The sequence below is a fragment of the Motacilla alba genome, chromosome 5, assembly GCF_015832195.1.
Source record: "Motacilla alba alba isolate MOTALB_02 chromosome 5, Motacilla_alba_V1.0_pri, whole genome shotgun sequence".
Classification (NCBI taxonomy): Eukaryota; Metazoa; Chordata; class Aves; order Passeriformes; family Motacillidae; genus Motacilla; species Motacilla alba.
The window spans coordinates 48,231,876-48,248,228 of NC_052020.1; the positions used below are offsets into that span (position 1 = coordinate 48,231,876).

The following is a 16,353-nucleotide window of genomic DNA, read 5'->3' on the forward strand; positions in this document are numbered from 1 at the left end:
GAGGCACTGTCAAAGAATTATGCCTCAAGATTCTTCTTTAACTGTAGCCCTTTCCAAATACAGAAACTCACTTGCCTACTGATTTAGTTATTGCAGTATCACAACTGTGATGTTGCAGATGGTTTTCACATTGGGTGTAGAGCACTGATTTCATGTTCAAATGAGCATCATCTTTAGGTCCTGTTTGTCTCAGAAGTGTCTCCTTACCCATGCTCACATTCCTGGTTGTTACCAATGGAAGGAAGCATGCAAGTGTGTTGCTTCTGCTCTAAAATGGTAGGAACAGATTACAAAGACAACCTCTGAGGATCCTTCAGCTCCAATACCCCTCCATTCTAATCGATGTTCCAGCTGGATTTTCAGGTGCACAGAATTAAGTAGTAATGAATTTTAACAGAGACCCAACTGCTTGCTCAGTTATATTCTGAAGAAGGGGTTAAAAATTATGCCTGTGATTTGTTAAATATTGTTTCAAAATAGTAAAAGTTTTCTTCCACCCTAAATTAAAAAAAAATTGTAACATATGGTTTTATGTATCATTTTTATGATTATATTTTTTTCTAGTCTGAAATATGATTAGTACAAAGGAGTGGGCTTCAAGATTCTGAAAACTCAACTTTGCTTTGATGACTCATTATATGAAGTCACTGCAAGTTGGTTATCTTGTGTCTCGTTTTTCTCATTTGCAAACTGGGAATGGTGACAGGCATGTTAGATCTTATACAAAAAGGCATATTAAAGTTATAACAGCAATCCCTTTGAAGACCTTAATTTATGAACTCCTCCAGTGATCTCTCAGCTAGCATCGATGCTAACTTCATTTCTCATTTAAATGGCATTAGTTTTTGAGGATAAATGTAGTTAATTCTGATTGCTGTAAAATGAACGTTGTACTCTTCTGTGGCCATCCAAGAAAAAATGCTCTTTGAGACCTCAAATTCAACATTGAAACAGGTCTTAGCAATACTTTAAATTACAAGAAAAGTGATTTTCATTGTAATCTGTATATCCAGGTGCAGCTAAAATTGTAGGAATGATGGGCTGGTTGCCATAGCAAATGTATTTCTTTAATTCAGAATACTTCAGGAATGTAATTCCTGATTTTTTGAAAGAAGAAGCTGTAAAATAAGTTTTATCACAAAGAATTATGTTAGTTCCTTGCTTAATTCACGGTCAGAGTTTGGATTTGAGGTCCAAATCACAAACAATTTAACTCTTGGAAAAATGGTATTAGTATTTGAGAGTCTGGTTCTGCCCGAATCGATGATTAGAAAGAACTGGGGAAAATGCTTTGACAATGACTTTCAAAATAACTTCCTAACTGTGGAGCAGGGGCTACAGGATTCTCATCTAAATTCTGTATTATGATTCTTCTTTTTCCCTTCATCTGCATGCTCTCCTTACCCAGTTCTGTGCTTTTACACATTCCATTTCCTGCCCCTGAACAAGCCCTTTACCTCAGTATTCTCTACCTCAAAACGCCCACTTCTCCTCTTTTCCATGTACATTCCTATACTGTTTCTGCCTTCCCACACTGAATGCATACAGAAACTAAAGAGCCCTGAGAAAGTCTTCATTCTTCTGTATTTTTTCTTTTTCTTCTTTCTTGTCAAGTTTATTGTGCAAGTAACTTCCAGCAACTAAAAGGGGAGAAGGAATAAAATGAAAATGAAAGAGAATGTTTTGTTCAGTCCTTATGCTCCTACATGAAGCTACAAATTTGTTTTGTAAATATAACACAATAAGTGATCCACTAGAGAAAGGTCTGTGTATTTGTAAATCTGTATGAGTGAAAACATTGGAGTTTGTGCCACATCCTAACAACCTATTCTGTAGCATTCGGTGGGGAGAGAAGGACAAAACTGATGGTTTTGTGCGTCTGGATAAGTTGACATAAGATAGGTGCCAGGAACATCTCTGAGAGTTGGTAGTTGACCTCTTTTTTAGGTTTCAAAACTTGGGCAAGCTGCAATCGTTAAACAATCGTTGAAAAATTTATTTTAGTATGTTTCTTCCTTACATCACCTTAAAAGGCAAACTATTTTAGCTGAAACTGGTAAAGAAAATCAGATTTAGAAAATTTCATTCTATGTAACAAAAAATTGACATTTCTAAGCAATTTAAAACAACATATTTTGCTTGAAAATTCAAACAACATGAACACAATATATTTTTAGGTCTTGCATAATCCTTGAGGATAGGCGACAAAAGCTTGAAGTGGCTCTCTCTTGTATTATTTAAAAGATATAGCTGTATATGAAGATTCTGAAAACAGACTTACAGTATCAAAGATCATCAAGGAAATTGGAGAACCTCGGAATTATGGTTTGACAGATGAAGAAAAGGAGGCTTTGGAACGCCAGGCAGCTGAGGAACGCCTTGTCAAAGAAACTCAAGAAAAAGCTGAACAAGAGCGTAAAGAAGACAAGGAAAGGAAAGAAAGAAAGGAGAGATGGGAAGAGTGGGTAGGTTAATACATATTTTTGGGAAAACATTATTATTTATGTGTTTTAGATGACTTCAAGTAATCTGTTATGTAAATACACTTGGGAAATGTAGCATAAATTCTCTTGTTCCTTATATCCTACTTTAGGTTTGAGTTAGTCTGTCTCCACAGTGCATTTTAAAGCCCATCTTACAGAATATAATGCCTTTTTTATTACAGATATAGCATTTTTTTTTGCATTTTGGTATCAGCATGTCTTTAAAATACTTTTATGGTACTCTTGTTGCTGCTGTGCTGTAGCTCTTCTATTTTACCATTTATGAATATCTACTACAACCAATGGAGATTTTCCTTACCAAGTCGAACAGGACTTTTGCATTTTGCTCAGTTTACTTCTAAGCGCCTGACTAAGTCTTAATTATCAGACTAGATTTTTAGCTCAACACTGACCCCGTCTTCCAGCCTACATTGCAGAAAGGTCTTTGAGCCTGCGCGAACGTGTGTACGAGCTGAGTACTCATGCAGTCTGAAGGATGGTTTTTGTTTGCTAATAATCTAATAAGTACTTGGTATTTAGGCTAGCTGACCCCAGAAAACTTGCACGTGATGCTTTTTCCTTATTTACCTTTCCACACCCAAGAACAATTTAGTTAAATGACCTGAAATTCGTACTGATAGAACGTTCCTGTTCACACCCAAAGTCAGGCCGTTTCACCAGAAAGCAAGTCTATTGTCTTCTTTTAGAGCTATTTAAAAACAAACTGATCCTTCCACAGAGAAGTACTTTTCTTATATTTGAATGGCCATACACATCTGCGGATTAATAATATTCCGAAATTACTGACATTTTAAGAAGCATTTTCAGTCCTCTGATGTTGGCTTGTAAATAAGGGTTTTCTAATCTCTTATTATTTACAGCTTCATTCAACGTTAAACAGCATTTTGTACCCTGTAAAATTCGTAAATTTTAGCTAGATTCAATCCAAGCTATCTACTTTAAAAGTGCAAACTTCATTAATCAAAGCTGAAGTAGGTGTTAAATAAAACGTGCGTTTCAGGTTATACTTTAAAACAGGCAGATGATCAGATCTAAGCAACTGTTCATTTGCCCTTGACACTGTAGATTAGCTGCTGTCTCTGAGTAGTGGCAAGATTTATTCAATAGGACTCCTGGATTGAGTGAATAAGGTAAAAATTGGTGTATCTGTTTTATCTGATTATTGCTTTTGTGTTACGCCTCGAGTATAGAAAAGCAGTCTTCAGGGTATCATCTGTTTGCTGTGTCTCTATATGACTCAGGCTACTGATGAATAAAATGAGTGAAAAGAGGACATTGAAAATGAGTTGGAGCAATCTTCTGGCTAAAGCTGCTGCAAGAATGCATGCTACTAAGTGCTATTAAATGGAAGGAAAAAAAGCTTGCAGCAGTTTTATTTCCTCCTCCCTCTTACTTTTTGAGTGTAAAAATATAATTTGATTTAACCTGAATTCAGAAATAAATTTAGCTGGAAACAGAGGAATTTAGGTGGAAACAGATATATTTCACTGTGGTTTTAGTCTATTTTACTCTCAAGCCCCTCAAAAAACATCAATGAAATACGAATAAAACAAATAAAGGGAACAAAAGAGAAACAAACCCAACACAATTAACAAATTAAAAATTTAGAAAGCCAGGGCTCTCTACTGAGTAAAAATATTCTCCTTCCCTCCAGCTGAAATGAGCCTCAAGAAACCACCCGTGTTTTGCAATAGTACTAATTTTTGAAGTGCTGCAGTGTATTTTAACCATTTTGCCAAATACCTTATGGAAACAGGACCACCGGAAGACTTGAGAATAAACATCCTTTTAGGTGTTAAAGAAGAAAAATAAAATCATTTCTGTAAGGAGATTATGTCAGTCCTTCTTATGTTCAATTCTTTGTCCTCAGTATGTTGTGTGCTCTAAATTTAGGAAGCAGTTAATAATTTTTACTGTCAACTTGTTCTTTAAAGTTCTGTCCACAGCTTCTAACACTATTTTTCCCCTCTAGGCCAGCACTATTATTTAGTCAAATGTTATTTAATGGATGTTATAAACAGAATTTTTTTTTCTTTATTACTTGTAGAATAAACAGCAGGAAGAAGTGAAAAAACAGGAAGAAGAGTTACTGGAGGCTCAGTCTGTTCCACTACGAAACTATTTAATGAAGAATGTCATGCCAACACTTATGCAAGGGATAAACGAATGTTGCAGGATCAGGCCAGATGATCCAGTCAATTTTCTGGTAAGGTGATACTGTTTTGTTTCTTAAATATTTTAGAATACTCATATAGACCCAAAGAATCTCTTTAATGAAAGGACTCCCCACTTTCAGGATAGTTACTGATTAATGACTAGAAGCTGCAATTCTGGTGAACAGCAATTATAGTGAAAATTAAAACCCCGAAACTACCCCTCACGGGATCAGTTGATACTGTGTATCAAGGGAAGGATCCAGTGTAGTTAAACAGTAATAGGACAAAAATCACCACCAGAATCTGTTTCTCCTTGGTATGTGCACTCTGCACATCTTATGTACCCTGACAATTCTGCTGTGCCACAGAGGACTACAAGTTAAAGAACTTTTTTACATTAGGCTTTCATTTCCACTAGATTGATTTGTGCCAATGAACCTATCATGATATCTGACAGCTGGAGTTAGATGCCTCAAAAGAGGGTCCAGAAACAAAGAAATCCCTGGGCAATTACACCCTTACAATCTAGACTTCCCATCCCTCACAGGACATCCCTCATGGGACCAAGAGCTCTATGAGGCTCTGAGATCTGGTTGCCCTTTTTTGGTTTGCTGTCTGTTACCAAGGGTTTGCTAAAAGGTCACCTCCACACCCTCTTAGGTCGGTTTCAGTGGGCTTTTGGTTGGTTCTGGTTGTTACAACAATGTGGTTGTTACAGTTCATATACCATGATCTATGGGCTGTCTACCCCAGCTATTAATTTTTAAGTAATGTTTAAGCTGCAGGTTTGTCTATTCTATTATTAATGTTCAGATTGTTAGTGCCAGGTTTCACTGTAATCCATCTTTGACTTAAAAACATAACCATATGGTTCAGATAAAGTTCAACCTGCAGCCTCAAAAGTCTAGCTATTTGTGCCTACTTTAAATGATTTTAAATTTTTAACTCTTCAGAAAGCAGGACATCACTCTGCCTCCCCTACCCCCACCCCCCAGCACAACTGAACACATTGTCATAATGATAAATGCAAGGTCTTTGGTAATTCCTTTCACAATACACACATAAATAAAGGAGAAAATCCTGTAGGAAATGCAAAGACTAATTCCAGTTGCAAATGACCTCAGGACGTTATCCACTTCGAGCAGGGTCAGGTCATGGCATTCAAACAGGAATCCAGGTGCTGTAACGTTACTGCTGTGCTGCTGTTCTGCCTGCACATCCTAACCAAGCTGTTTAGAAGCTGAAACAGAGCATTTTTCTAACCAAGCAAAAGCTTGAAATGAAAGCAATGTTGTTACAATCTAACTTTGGGCACTAAGGAATGTTTTCTTTTTGCCTACTGGTGAGGGACAGCTGCCTGTAGCTGTAGGGGTATGAGATCTTCCCTCATAACTGCATAGCTTTTGAAGATCAGTATCAGTGGGTCCAGAAACCAGAATCTAGGGTACTCCCTACACGTTTCCTTGGAGTGACAAAAACTGTTATAAATGGCTCACTTCTTTCTCTTGCCCAGGATAGAAATAGTGACTGCTATGAAGAGGGTGAGTGAGGTCAATGGTATTTTGGATAGTATTTGGGGAAAGAGATTTCTCTGATATAGAGACATTTTCTGCCATAAGTTACATTTAATACGTTCTGCAGTTTTGTTTAAAGCAATGTTATCGACTATATCTTTGATATTTTGCATATATTTCCAAGTTGGAGATGTGAAAATAATTGTAATTTTGAAATTCTTCTGTTTATAGGCAGAATATCTCTTCAAGAACAGTCCTGATATTGACTGGAATAAACGTTAAATCCTAGAAGCAACAGGAATTGTGAAACAAAAAGGGAGAAAATCCCTAATACATTTTAGATAAAAAATACTTAGTTTCTGATGTTGTTTTTGTTTAGGCTTACTATGCAATCTTCATTTTTATTTATCATACTTTAATACTATTTTGTACTGGATTTTTAATTCTCTTCTACAACATTTCTATTTGCTGCATGTATTGATTGATACATTTACACATCTGTGTATTATTTTCCTAATCCTTAGTGATTGTAGGCAGCTAGCCTGAGAAAAACTTTTATTAAAAAAAGTATTTCTACTGAAAAAGGAAATAAATAGAAGCAGCAAACTCTCTTATTTCCCCTCCCAGTTACCAAGAGGCAAAAAGTCACACAATACAGTCTTCTTGTGCTGCTCTGAAGACTGACTGGTAAACAGGTTCCCAGCACAGGTATGTCATAAAACCTGTGTTTTACTTTGGTATCAAACACATGGCTGTAGAACTCATTTAATAAACTTCAGCATTCAACACTAGATACATATTTTTTAGAGATTCAGGAAGAATCTAGTTTCCAGCACATGGCTGTCCTTCTCAATTTTGCTGACTTCATCCAGCTGTCACAGGAACCCTATCTGTGCTGACTGAGCTGGAAGTGATTGCATACTTGGTGTGAAACAAATACAGGGTTTTGTCAAAACAGAGGGCAAGAACCAGTGGAAGACCTGAAAGAAACATTTGACAGATATATTGTCTGTAACTTTGAATATCAGAATTTTAGACATGTTTATGCCCAATGTTTTTATTCAGATATATTAGTGTTTTGGTAGAGTATCTTATTTCATCTGTTTTCATAGTTACACAGACAAGTTGGGAATAGAATTCAGAACCATCATCTCCTACTCTAAAGAAACACATATTTTTGTGATCTATGTGTCTGACATGCTGTCAGCCAAAGCCACCACTTGTCCTGTGAAGCAGTTGATGAAATAATCGGTAGCTTTTGAAACTTTTCTAGTTTGTAAGTGCTATTGTTTGGAATAAAGATGAAACCAGGACACCTAAAAAGGAGCGTAAACAAGGTTTTCTCTAGAGTTAGTGTAATGCATTGACTTTTCTAAGAATAAAGTTTTGAGCTAATCTACAAAGAGTGTGACTTTTTTTTTTTTTAATATTCTGAAAGTTTATGCAGACTACTCCCGGCAGATGTTTCAAGAATAACTCGTAGAAAAGGATCCGTTTGCTTTGCGCAGGGCACGAACGCACAGTGAGCCCGACGCGGGAAGCCACAGCCACGCTCGGGGCTGCCTTTGAACGAGTCTCTCCCGCGCCCTTCCGCAGCGGGCCGAGCCCAGAGCGCCGCGGCGGCTCCCGGAGCCAGCCCTGCTCCCGGAGCCAGCCCTGCTCCCGAGCCGAGCCGAGCCGAGCCGAGCCGTCCCGTCCCGTCCCGTCCCGTCCCGTCCCGGCCGGCTCCGCGCACGCGCCGCCCGGCAGCCGTTGGCGCTTTGTTTTCAAACCTCGGCCGGCGCCGCTGCCGCCGCCGCCGCGACTACATTCCCCAGCGTGCCCCGCGGCCACACCTCCCTCTGCGCACGCGCGGCCGGGATAGCGTGCGCGCCGTGTGGGGGTGTCCGCCGCGCTGCGTCAGGCTCCCCCCGCCCCGGGACGTTGCTGTGGTAGCGTCCGGGCGCCATGTTAGAAGGCCGGAGGGGAAGAGGCGAGTGAAGCGGCGACGGCGGCCGGGCCCGGCACAGCCGCTCCCTCCGCTCCCGGGGCCTGGCCCCGGCCCGTGCCATGGTCGCGGCTCCCGCCGCTCCGCTGGACGAGTGACCGGTCCTCAGGCGGCAGCGGTGGGTGAAGAGGAAGAAGGGGAGGAAGAAGGGGACGACGCGGCGGCGGCGGCGGTGGTGGCGGCGGCGGAGGAGGAGGAGGAGGGGCCGGAGAGACGATGCCGTTGTAAGTCCGGGAGCTCGCGGGGCGCGCTCGGGGCTCGCGTTGTGCCGGTCCCGGCCCGGCGCTCCCACATGCCCGAGCCCTTCCTGCCGGGGCTCGGGCCCTTCCCCCCTCGCGGTCCCCTCGGCCCGGTCGCTTCCGCTGCCGCAGTGTGCGGCCCTGCTGCTACTGCCCGCGCCGCCGGAGCCGCACGCTTTCTCGCCCCCCATCGTGCGAGCCCCGGAGGTGATTAGTGATATGGCTTTTGCCTTCTTATCGCCGCCTTCGCGATCTCGCAGCGGCAACTTGCGGGACGGGGGGGGGACGCGTGCGGCGGCCTCCGCTCTCGCCGCTGGGTCAGGGCGCGCGAAGGGGCGAGACCCGCGTGTTTGTCCCTGCTTCGCCCTGGCCGCTAAGGGTAAAGCGCTTTTCCCCCCAAGAGCCCCCGCGAAGTCTCTCCCGCTGTGACCACGCGGGCAGTTTTTTCCTGTACTGGGAGGAGACCCTGGGCCGCTGGTTCCAGTGGGCTCCCCGAGGCCGGCGGGCTGCCCTTGGAACCCCCCGCTCCCGGCGGCTCCGGGCAGCGCCCCCGGCCGGCAGGCGGGCCCGTGCGTCCCTCCGCCCGCCTCCGGGGAGCCGGGGCGCTTGTGCACTGGACGTGCCGTGCCGTGACCCTGCTGGCAGTCAGGAATAACGAAGTGTGACCTTATTCATCCCAGTTTTTTCGCTGATTTTTTTTTTCACCCCATCTCTGGCTTTTCTTTTTTTTCTTCTTTTTTTTTTTTTTTCCGCTTCATTTTTTTTCCCTTCATCTCTGACGTTTTTATGAATTCTGATCGAGACGACAAAACTTGCAGCTCCTCAGTTCTGAAGTTCATAATCTTAGTATCTTATTACATTATAGAGATGGAGGGAAACAGTGATCTGTAGGTTATCAAGTGACTTTTCAGAATAAGGCATGTTTATCTATTTTGTTCAGTTGGTCTGGTTTTTTTTTTTTTTTTTTTTGTTGAAGGAGAAATATAAAGAATTTGTGATTCTACACTCTTTCTCTCACTGTTATAATTTGGGTTTATTCACTGTGGTTAAAAATATGTCAACTTTTAAGTGGCGAATAGCCAGGGTTGTCTGTTGTAGTTGTTAATTCAGTCTGAAGTACTGCAAAGTTAGTCATGGGGTAGATGACATGATAGAAGTTTATCTGAGAGGGTTTATGGTAGCGAAAGAACCAGTGGATGAATGCAGGAAGGAAAATGCTTATGCTGAGTAGGTTCTAATGCTTGTATAACGAAGCGCCAATGTCTTTATTGATAAGTTTTGCACATGTTAATTATGGCAATGAAAAGTTACCAAAAGTCAGCTTTTGAAGTTGGTTAGGCTTTTCAGCCTCAGGAAAATGGGAGGGTATTTATTCCACTTGCTTTCATTCTTAGCTTATTATGTTGTGACTACATAAATTCCAAAGGCTTAGTAACAACATTTAAAAGTTTGGGCTACTTTTATGTGTTGTAATAATAGCGATCTTCAACTTGGAAAAGTTTGGAATGATTTGATGATTTCTCTTGATGTAGGTGTCTATGATATTTTAGCTAGACACACTTAAGTAACAGTACATAGTTACAATGGCATCGAGTTATTTCTATTTTCAGTGTAAGCATTACTTGGCTGCTTAACTAGTACAGGAGATTATTTGTAGTTAGCAGAAATGAGCCTTTTTCACTTTATGCACATGTTCTGTCATTTGTATGTTTGACGTTGTTGACTTGGTATCATCCCGTCAAGACTTTAAAGTAAGTATTATAATGCCAGCAAGTAGAAATGCTGGTAATGCTAATTCTTGAGTTTGTGAAGTGATACCGCTGACTTTAGAGAAAAGAAAGAGACAGCTTGGGAAGATTTTTTTCTTCTGCAATTCTTTCCAGACAGTTGATTCTGTCTTCTGGATGATAATCTTTTTGAGTGGAAGTGGAACAACCCTATGTTACTGCCAAAATTTCATGGGGACAAAAATCCTTTTTTTGTGCTTTTTTTTTTTCTTTCTTTCTTTTGGTTTTGGCCTGACCTTTCAATATTTTGTTCAAACTTCGTTTTCAGCCTTGGTGTTTGCAATTGACAGGCCTTGTCAAAACTGATTCCTTATACAACCAGAGATTGTCATTATTCTTGACTTGGAGTTCCGGGTTCTCCAGAGTTCACCGGTACACCAGTGTTCATATTGCACTTATTAACAATATGATACAAAAGTATAAAACCAATCCAATTCTTCCTGTATGTGGTACATCAGTAATAAGACTGCTGATGCTGATGTCTGGCATTTACTGAAGCCTTTAGTATTTTTTTATAATTAAAATTTATCCTAGAAACTTATGTGACTTTTTGTTAAAATTCTCATGTAGGAAGTGCTAGCAGCTGTATAAGGAAGAAGCTGTTGACTATAAAGCTGATTATAAACAAGGATGACTATTTCCTCCACCATAAAGATATATTTTAGTGCACAGTTAGGTATAGAATGGTCCTGGGCATTATCGGAAACATAAGATGCCAGGGAAGAATGAATTCACTAAGCTGTTCATGTATTTTGGTTGAATCTGGGGCTTACACAGAAAGGCTTCTGACTCAGTGAAGCTGGAGCTATGTTTATGAGAGTGATGATTTAGTCTTGTCATGTAACCTGGGGCTTTCTAACTCTCCAAATAGAGAAAACATGAATCTGTTTCTTGGTATGCTACTGAATGTCTGTGTCTGCTGAATTCATGGCAAAATACTTTTGAAATGTTTTGTTTTATTATGTAACCAGAAGTAGAAAAGTGATTTGAGTCATATACATGAACATTTAAAAGTGCCATAAGACCTATAAATTTTAAGTATTGTTAGTATTGGTAACTTCTATATTAGAGTTTTGGAATGTCATTAAAGAGTTATTCTTTCCAGTGGACAGTCAAGCTGATTCTCGCTTCTGGAATAAGACTTTTCATTTTTTCTTTCACTGAACTTTGCTGTAGACATAGGCAAAGTTATTGTTTTCTTCACTTTTCATTAGAGACTGTCTGCTTATGTGCCAGAAATACAGCACTATGTTTAAAATGGCTTTTGCTGACTGGGAATGGATAAGCAGTGTGTTTCTGAACAGAGGGAGTTGAGAATTTAATAGGCTGTTAGGAAAGGAATTAAATTATTCTTAACTTTGCAGAGCAGTGGTCAACTTTAGAGGAATAGTTGCCATAACATAAAGTGGTAGCTTTCTTAATTGAGAAGCAATTAATATAAAAATCTGTGCTGAGGATTAGATGGCAAGAATATATGGTTTTGCAATAGCTTTCAGTCTTCCAGTGTAGCTCTAGAAAAGGACTGAGTATACCTGTTCATGTAAAGGTACTTCGGAGAACTTGGAAACCCAGTTATTTTGGGCTGAGCAGATTTCACCACTGAGACAAATTAATCTCTTAACAGTGAAATGCTTTGTGGGATTTATAGTCCCTGTTATCTTTTGCTACAGCCTTAATGAATTTCTTAAATTGCTCTTGAGTTTTTTGTCTCCTTATAGCAGTAGAAATAGTTTTTGGGCAACTGCTGCCTGTGCAGTTCATTAGCACTTTCTTTTCTTTAAACTTGAGAAACTTCTCCTTCAATCTTATTAGTAAGGCTATTGTGGGTGGGTTTTTGTTTGCACATGCTGCCTTTCCGATTCTTCTGTGTGAACGAACAGAAGAGCCAGAGAGCTCAAGAGAATGTCCAAGGTTAGCAGAACGTGTATGAATGACCTTCCTTTTGCCATAGGTGAGCCTCTTCCGTACCCGTGTTACCTGCAATTGCTCCAATGCCTTTGTTCAAATCAGTGTTTGTTTTGAACTCCTCATACTGGTAGTTGAAGACATAATAAATGGCCTGAATGGTCCAGTGATATTCTGCTAGATATTGAAACTTTTATTCAGGAGGGACAGCTGTATTGTCTTAACCGTTTAAAACATATGTTCCCCAGTAACTGATTTGCACAGACTTCATTGACATTTCCTGCCTAGATTTTTGAAACTTGGTGTGGAGCGATGGCGTTAGCATTAAGCTGGAATCTTCACTCTGGATTGCCAGTCACTCATTGCTGAAGGAAATGTAAAAAGAAGCAAAACCCCTCAATGGAGTTTCTCTGAATCTGGACACAGTGGAGCTTGAGCTCCTTGAATTTAGCTCCAGCTGGTTAACCAGATGGTGTGATGACCAGTATTGTTTCAGGAACCTGACTTGGGTGTCTTACCTCAGCAAATAAAAATAAATACATTTTGCTGAGCTAATCAGTAGAGGCAAATAGAGAAGTGAGGATAATCACTGAGAATCCTCAAGTTGTGTATTTTGTCTTAGTATGTGGATGAGTTTGAAACTTAGGGGGATTTAAATTGTTATGATTTGTTCAGTATTATGCTTTGTATTTTTAATATTTCAGTTGTTTGTCTTTTATTTTTGTGAAGTTTCCCAAATTTCAGGAGCATGATATTTAGGTGGTGTGGTGCTGATGGCAACTGTATTTTGTTTATGATAAGAAATGTAAAATCTTAACAGAAATAGCACTAAAAATAGTACTATTAGAATGGACGTGGAATACAGGGAGAGAAAAAAAACAAGTGTTTAGAAAGATAGGTTTGCTTGTGGGGTAGAAGTTGGTTGAAATACAAAGCATATCTGAAAAAGTTCAAGACAGGATGGCTGATTTTTCTGAGGATGGAGAAAGGTTCTAGTGTTGTAAAAGCAAACAATAGTACAGAACATGGAATTACTATGCAAGTCTGAGTTTTATATGGGACAGTGTTACATAGGTATAGCTGTATTTGTGCTATGTTCAGTTTAAGTGGAAGTGTTCAGGCTATCACCTGATCTTCAAAAGAGGCACTGTAATCCCTCCTCTACCTTAGAACAACATTTAGTCACTTCCATATAAAGGAGTTTAGAGATGTATGCTCTGGAAACTGTAAAGCTTCTTACAAGCTTTATTTGGGTTTTTTTTCTTCCCCTTCTGCACTCTGTTTAAAATGGGTTTTAGCAGTGACCGTATTGACAAGGTCTGTTCTTTTAGTTTGGTAGTTACTGGTAACAGTATAAAATGATACTGCCTACCAAAACTTGAAGTTCTGAGGAAAAAGTTTGGCTGCACTGCCTTCATCTTAACACAGATTAGATTGTGTCTGTATTTTATATGAAGGAGAAGAAGGACATGTGCATTTATTTCTGATTTAATTAATATTTGAATATGAAATACTGAATCATAACACTTTTGAATAAATCCACTGAAGCTGTTGCCCAGCTTGCACATGGTAAATTGTTAGTATAAATTCTTCAGCAATTCAGATTAAACCAGAGCTGCAACAATAGCATGTTAAATGTAACTCTATGTAATTTTCTGTAACTTTATTTTGTATTTGCATTTGACAGATAGCTCATGGTCATCTCAGAGTGATAGGGTGATCTTCATGTTTATATGTAGTTGACAAGAAACAAACTTAAAAGCTTCAAACTGTATCTTAATTTTCTTTGTGATCTTAAAAAGAAAAGCTTAGCTTTTTTTTGGTTTGATTGGTTTGTTTATTTTGGTATTTTGGTTTGTTTTTCCTTTTTTATTAAAAACCAAAACCAAACATCAAACACAAAAAAAACTCCAAAACAAAAAATCCTGCAACTCAACAAACCCTAGACTTGCTTTCAGTTGTGTCAGACTCAGATGATCTGCCAAATCTGTCTTTGCTGTTGTCAAGAGTGAGTAGCTGAGATAGAACTTCAGTTGCTGTTTAATACTCTGCTTTTTGTTAATGTGTAACTTTAGTGAGTACCCGAAGTGACCTACCATCAAGGTGTTGACTCCCCAACAAGGCTAATCTCTAATCTCTTTGGGTAGAAGGTTAGCACTGATACTTCTCTGGCTTTTCACCTTTCTCTTTGAATAAAATTGGTACCTTAAGCTCTTCTCTGGACATGTCACAAGTAAAAGGAGTAAAAGGTAGAATGTCCATATGCCCATATGTGACTAAGGGAAGATATTGGACTGTGAGTATGATCTCCATGGAAGGTAGGAGACAAGGAGAGGATATACCTTTGCTTGTTTGTTTACATTAACTTTCATGCTGCCTTTTAAATGAATGCATGAACAGAATAAGTTACTTTATTCTGTCCTTCATTAAGCTTAAGAAACTTTCTTGCCATACCATTTTTCTTGAATTTTCCATGGAATATTTTTCATATTCTTTGCTGTGCTACAGAAACCTTAGACTAGAGTTAACTTAGGTGTAAACAGCAGAGCTTCAATTTAAATGTTTTTATCTGGGAATTACCTGTGTTCTTTTCAGTGTTGATATATGTTGATTGTCTTCTGCAGCTGTAAAATCTTGAAGGCAGCTGTGCTGAGAATTGTTACACACTAACCCAGTGAAAGGGTACTTATTAACTCCTCAATGCTCAAAAACAGGTGAAGCACTTGTGTTGGGGAGATACAGTGCTGTTGATAGCATCGTTGGTTCATTATTGTAAAAGTAAATGTAAGAACTGTAGTAGCTGGCTTTATGTAACAGTTTCCAGAGATGTATATCTGGTGATCAATGTAATTGGCTGTTTGAAGCTGTTGTTTTAGTGAGCAGTTTCAAAGCTTGTTTGTGCTCTGTGGCCATGCTCTGGTGGTCTTGTAGAGGTTGGAGGAGCACTGGGTTAAGGCATGACAGTGTGGCGTTTTGAAGTCAGAGCTGTACATTGCACTGCCAGGGCTGTGTGTAAACCAGCCTAGGGAAGAGAACTGATGTTTGGCTGGGGTTTATGTACTGTCATTTTATAGACAATGTAAAGGATTATGGTTTAGTTGTTAGTTCTGGAATTTGTGAATCATGGCCCTTACAAGTAGGGGGAACATAGAGCCTTCTGTTAGCATTGCTGACTTCAGAAATTAGCTCAGCAGAATCTGGTTTTGAGTGACATTGAGTCTTTTTTGAACTCTAGTGTCTGCCAGGCTGTGTTTTGCCAGCCCTTTTAATGAAGTCTAATATCTGCTGAATTGGATTCAGTTTCTTGCTATGAATGGGTGAAAATTAGAGTTAGACCATGAGGAAATTGTTGCACAAAGCTGTAATATTGTTTGTTTTGTATTACTGCTTTAAAAAAACCTGCAAAAGTAAACTGAAAAATCTTAAATTAAAAAGCATTTTTTTTTGTTTCAAATTAGCAGTCGGCAAAAGGGGAGAAAATGTAGTTCAAACAACTTGCTTTGTGGTATAAGTTAAAATATTCAAAGCACGTTTATATATTGACACTTTTTGCTTTCTGGCTGCTTTTTTTAGAGGCAGTCAAGTGGCTGAAGCTACTATTTGTGTTGACATTACTAAAGTTTTTTTTGAAGATAAGAAAGTTTTAGAAGGAGCAAAAACTTTTAGGGACTTCCTTTGTCCTTAATTTGAATTACTGGTTTATGTAATTTGTCTGAACAGCTTTTTTTAAAAAAAAATGTTTTTATTGACACCTTAAGTCCTAGGATGTATATGATTTATTCAACGCCTACCATATTCTTTATTAGTTGATTAAAACCTCATAGATAAAGGATAAAGTATAAAATAATTTTCTCAGACACTGCCTCAGTCCCCACAATTACTTGATGGTTAATTTTTTTTAAATGTACACTTTCTAATATCTTTTTCCTGATGTGCCTTTTTTTTTTTTTTGCGGATGAGCAAAGGTACAGATGTGCTAAAGCTTGCATTGTGACTAAATTCTTGATTGCAAACAAATTATAGTACTTGGAATAGTTATTAAATGGGTTTAACTTGTGGAAAACTATATAATATTTTGTGTATTCTTGTCAATTTTTAATTGTTTTTAATACTCTTTATGGAAATGAGGAATGAAATTTTGAGATGATGATGATGACAAATAATGGAAGTAAAAATGAAGTATTGCTGTAGTTTTCCCAAATGTAATAGGTAGTTAGCCTTGTGAAAATATTTCTCATTCTGTATGATAGAAATAATATAT

At 39.1% G+C, this 16,353-nt stretch overlaps 2 protein-coding genes across 7 annotated transcripts in view; both read left to right on the forward strand.

Moving 5' to 3' along the window:
* The window catches only part of AK7 (adenylate kinase 7), a 28,703-nt gene extending 20,888 nt beyond the window's left edge, over nt 1–7,815 (forward strand). For all 3 annotated transcript variants that reach the window (XM_038139411.1, XM_038139412.1, XM_038139413.1), the window contains 3 exons: nt 2,245–2,465; nt 4,552–4,710; nt 6,406–7,815. In XM_038139411.1, coding sequence (XP_037995339.1) covers nt 2,245–2,465; nt 4,552–4,710; nt 6,406–6,456 — 431 coding nt within the window. In that variant the 3' untranslated portion in view covers nt 6,457–7,815. The remainder of the gene's footprint in view (nt 1–2,244; nt 2,466–4,551; nt 4,711–6,405) is intronic.
* Nucleotides 7,816–8,035: 220 nt separating this feature from the next.
* The window catches only part of PAPOLA (poly(A) polymerase alpha), a 44,039-nt gene continuing 35,721 nt past the window's right edge, over nt 8,036–16,353 (forward strand). The window contains exon 1 of one of the 4 annotated variants that reach the window (XM_038137664.1): nt 8,036–8,385. In XM_038137664.1, coding sequence (XP_037993592.1) covers nt 8,378–8,385 — 8 coding nt within the window. In that variant the 5' untranslated portion in view covers nt 8,036–8,377. The remainder of the gene's footprint in view (nt 8,386–16,353) is intronic. The other 3 variants (XM_038137662.1, XM_038137661.1, XM_038137663.1) reach the window with 3 other exon arrangements.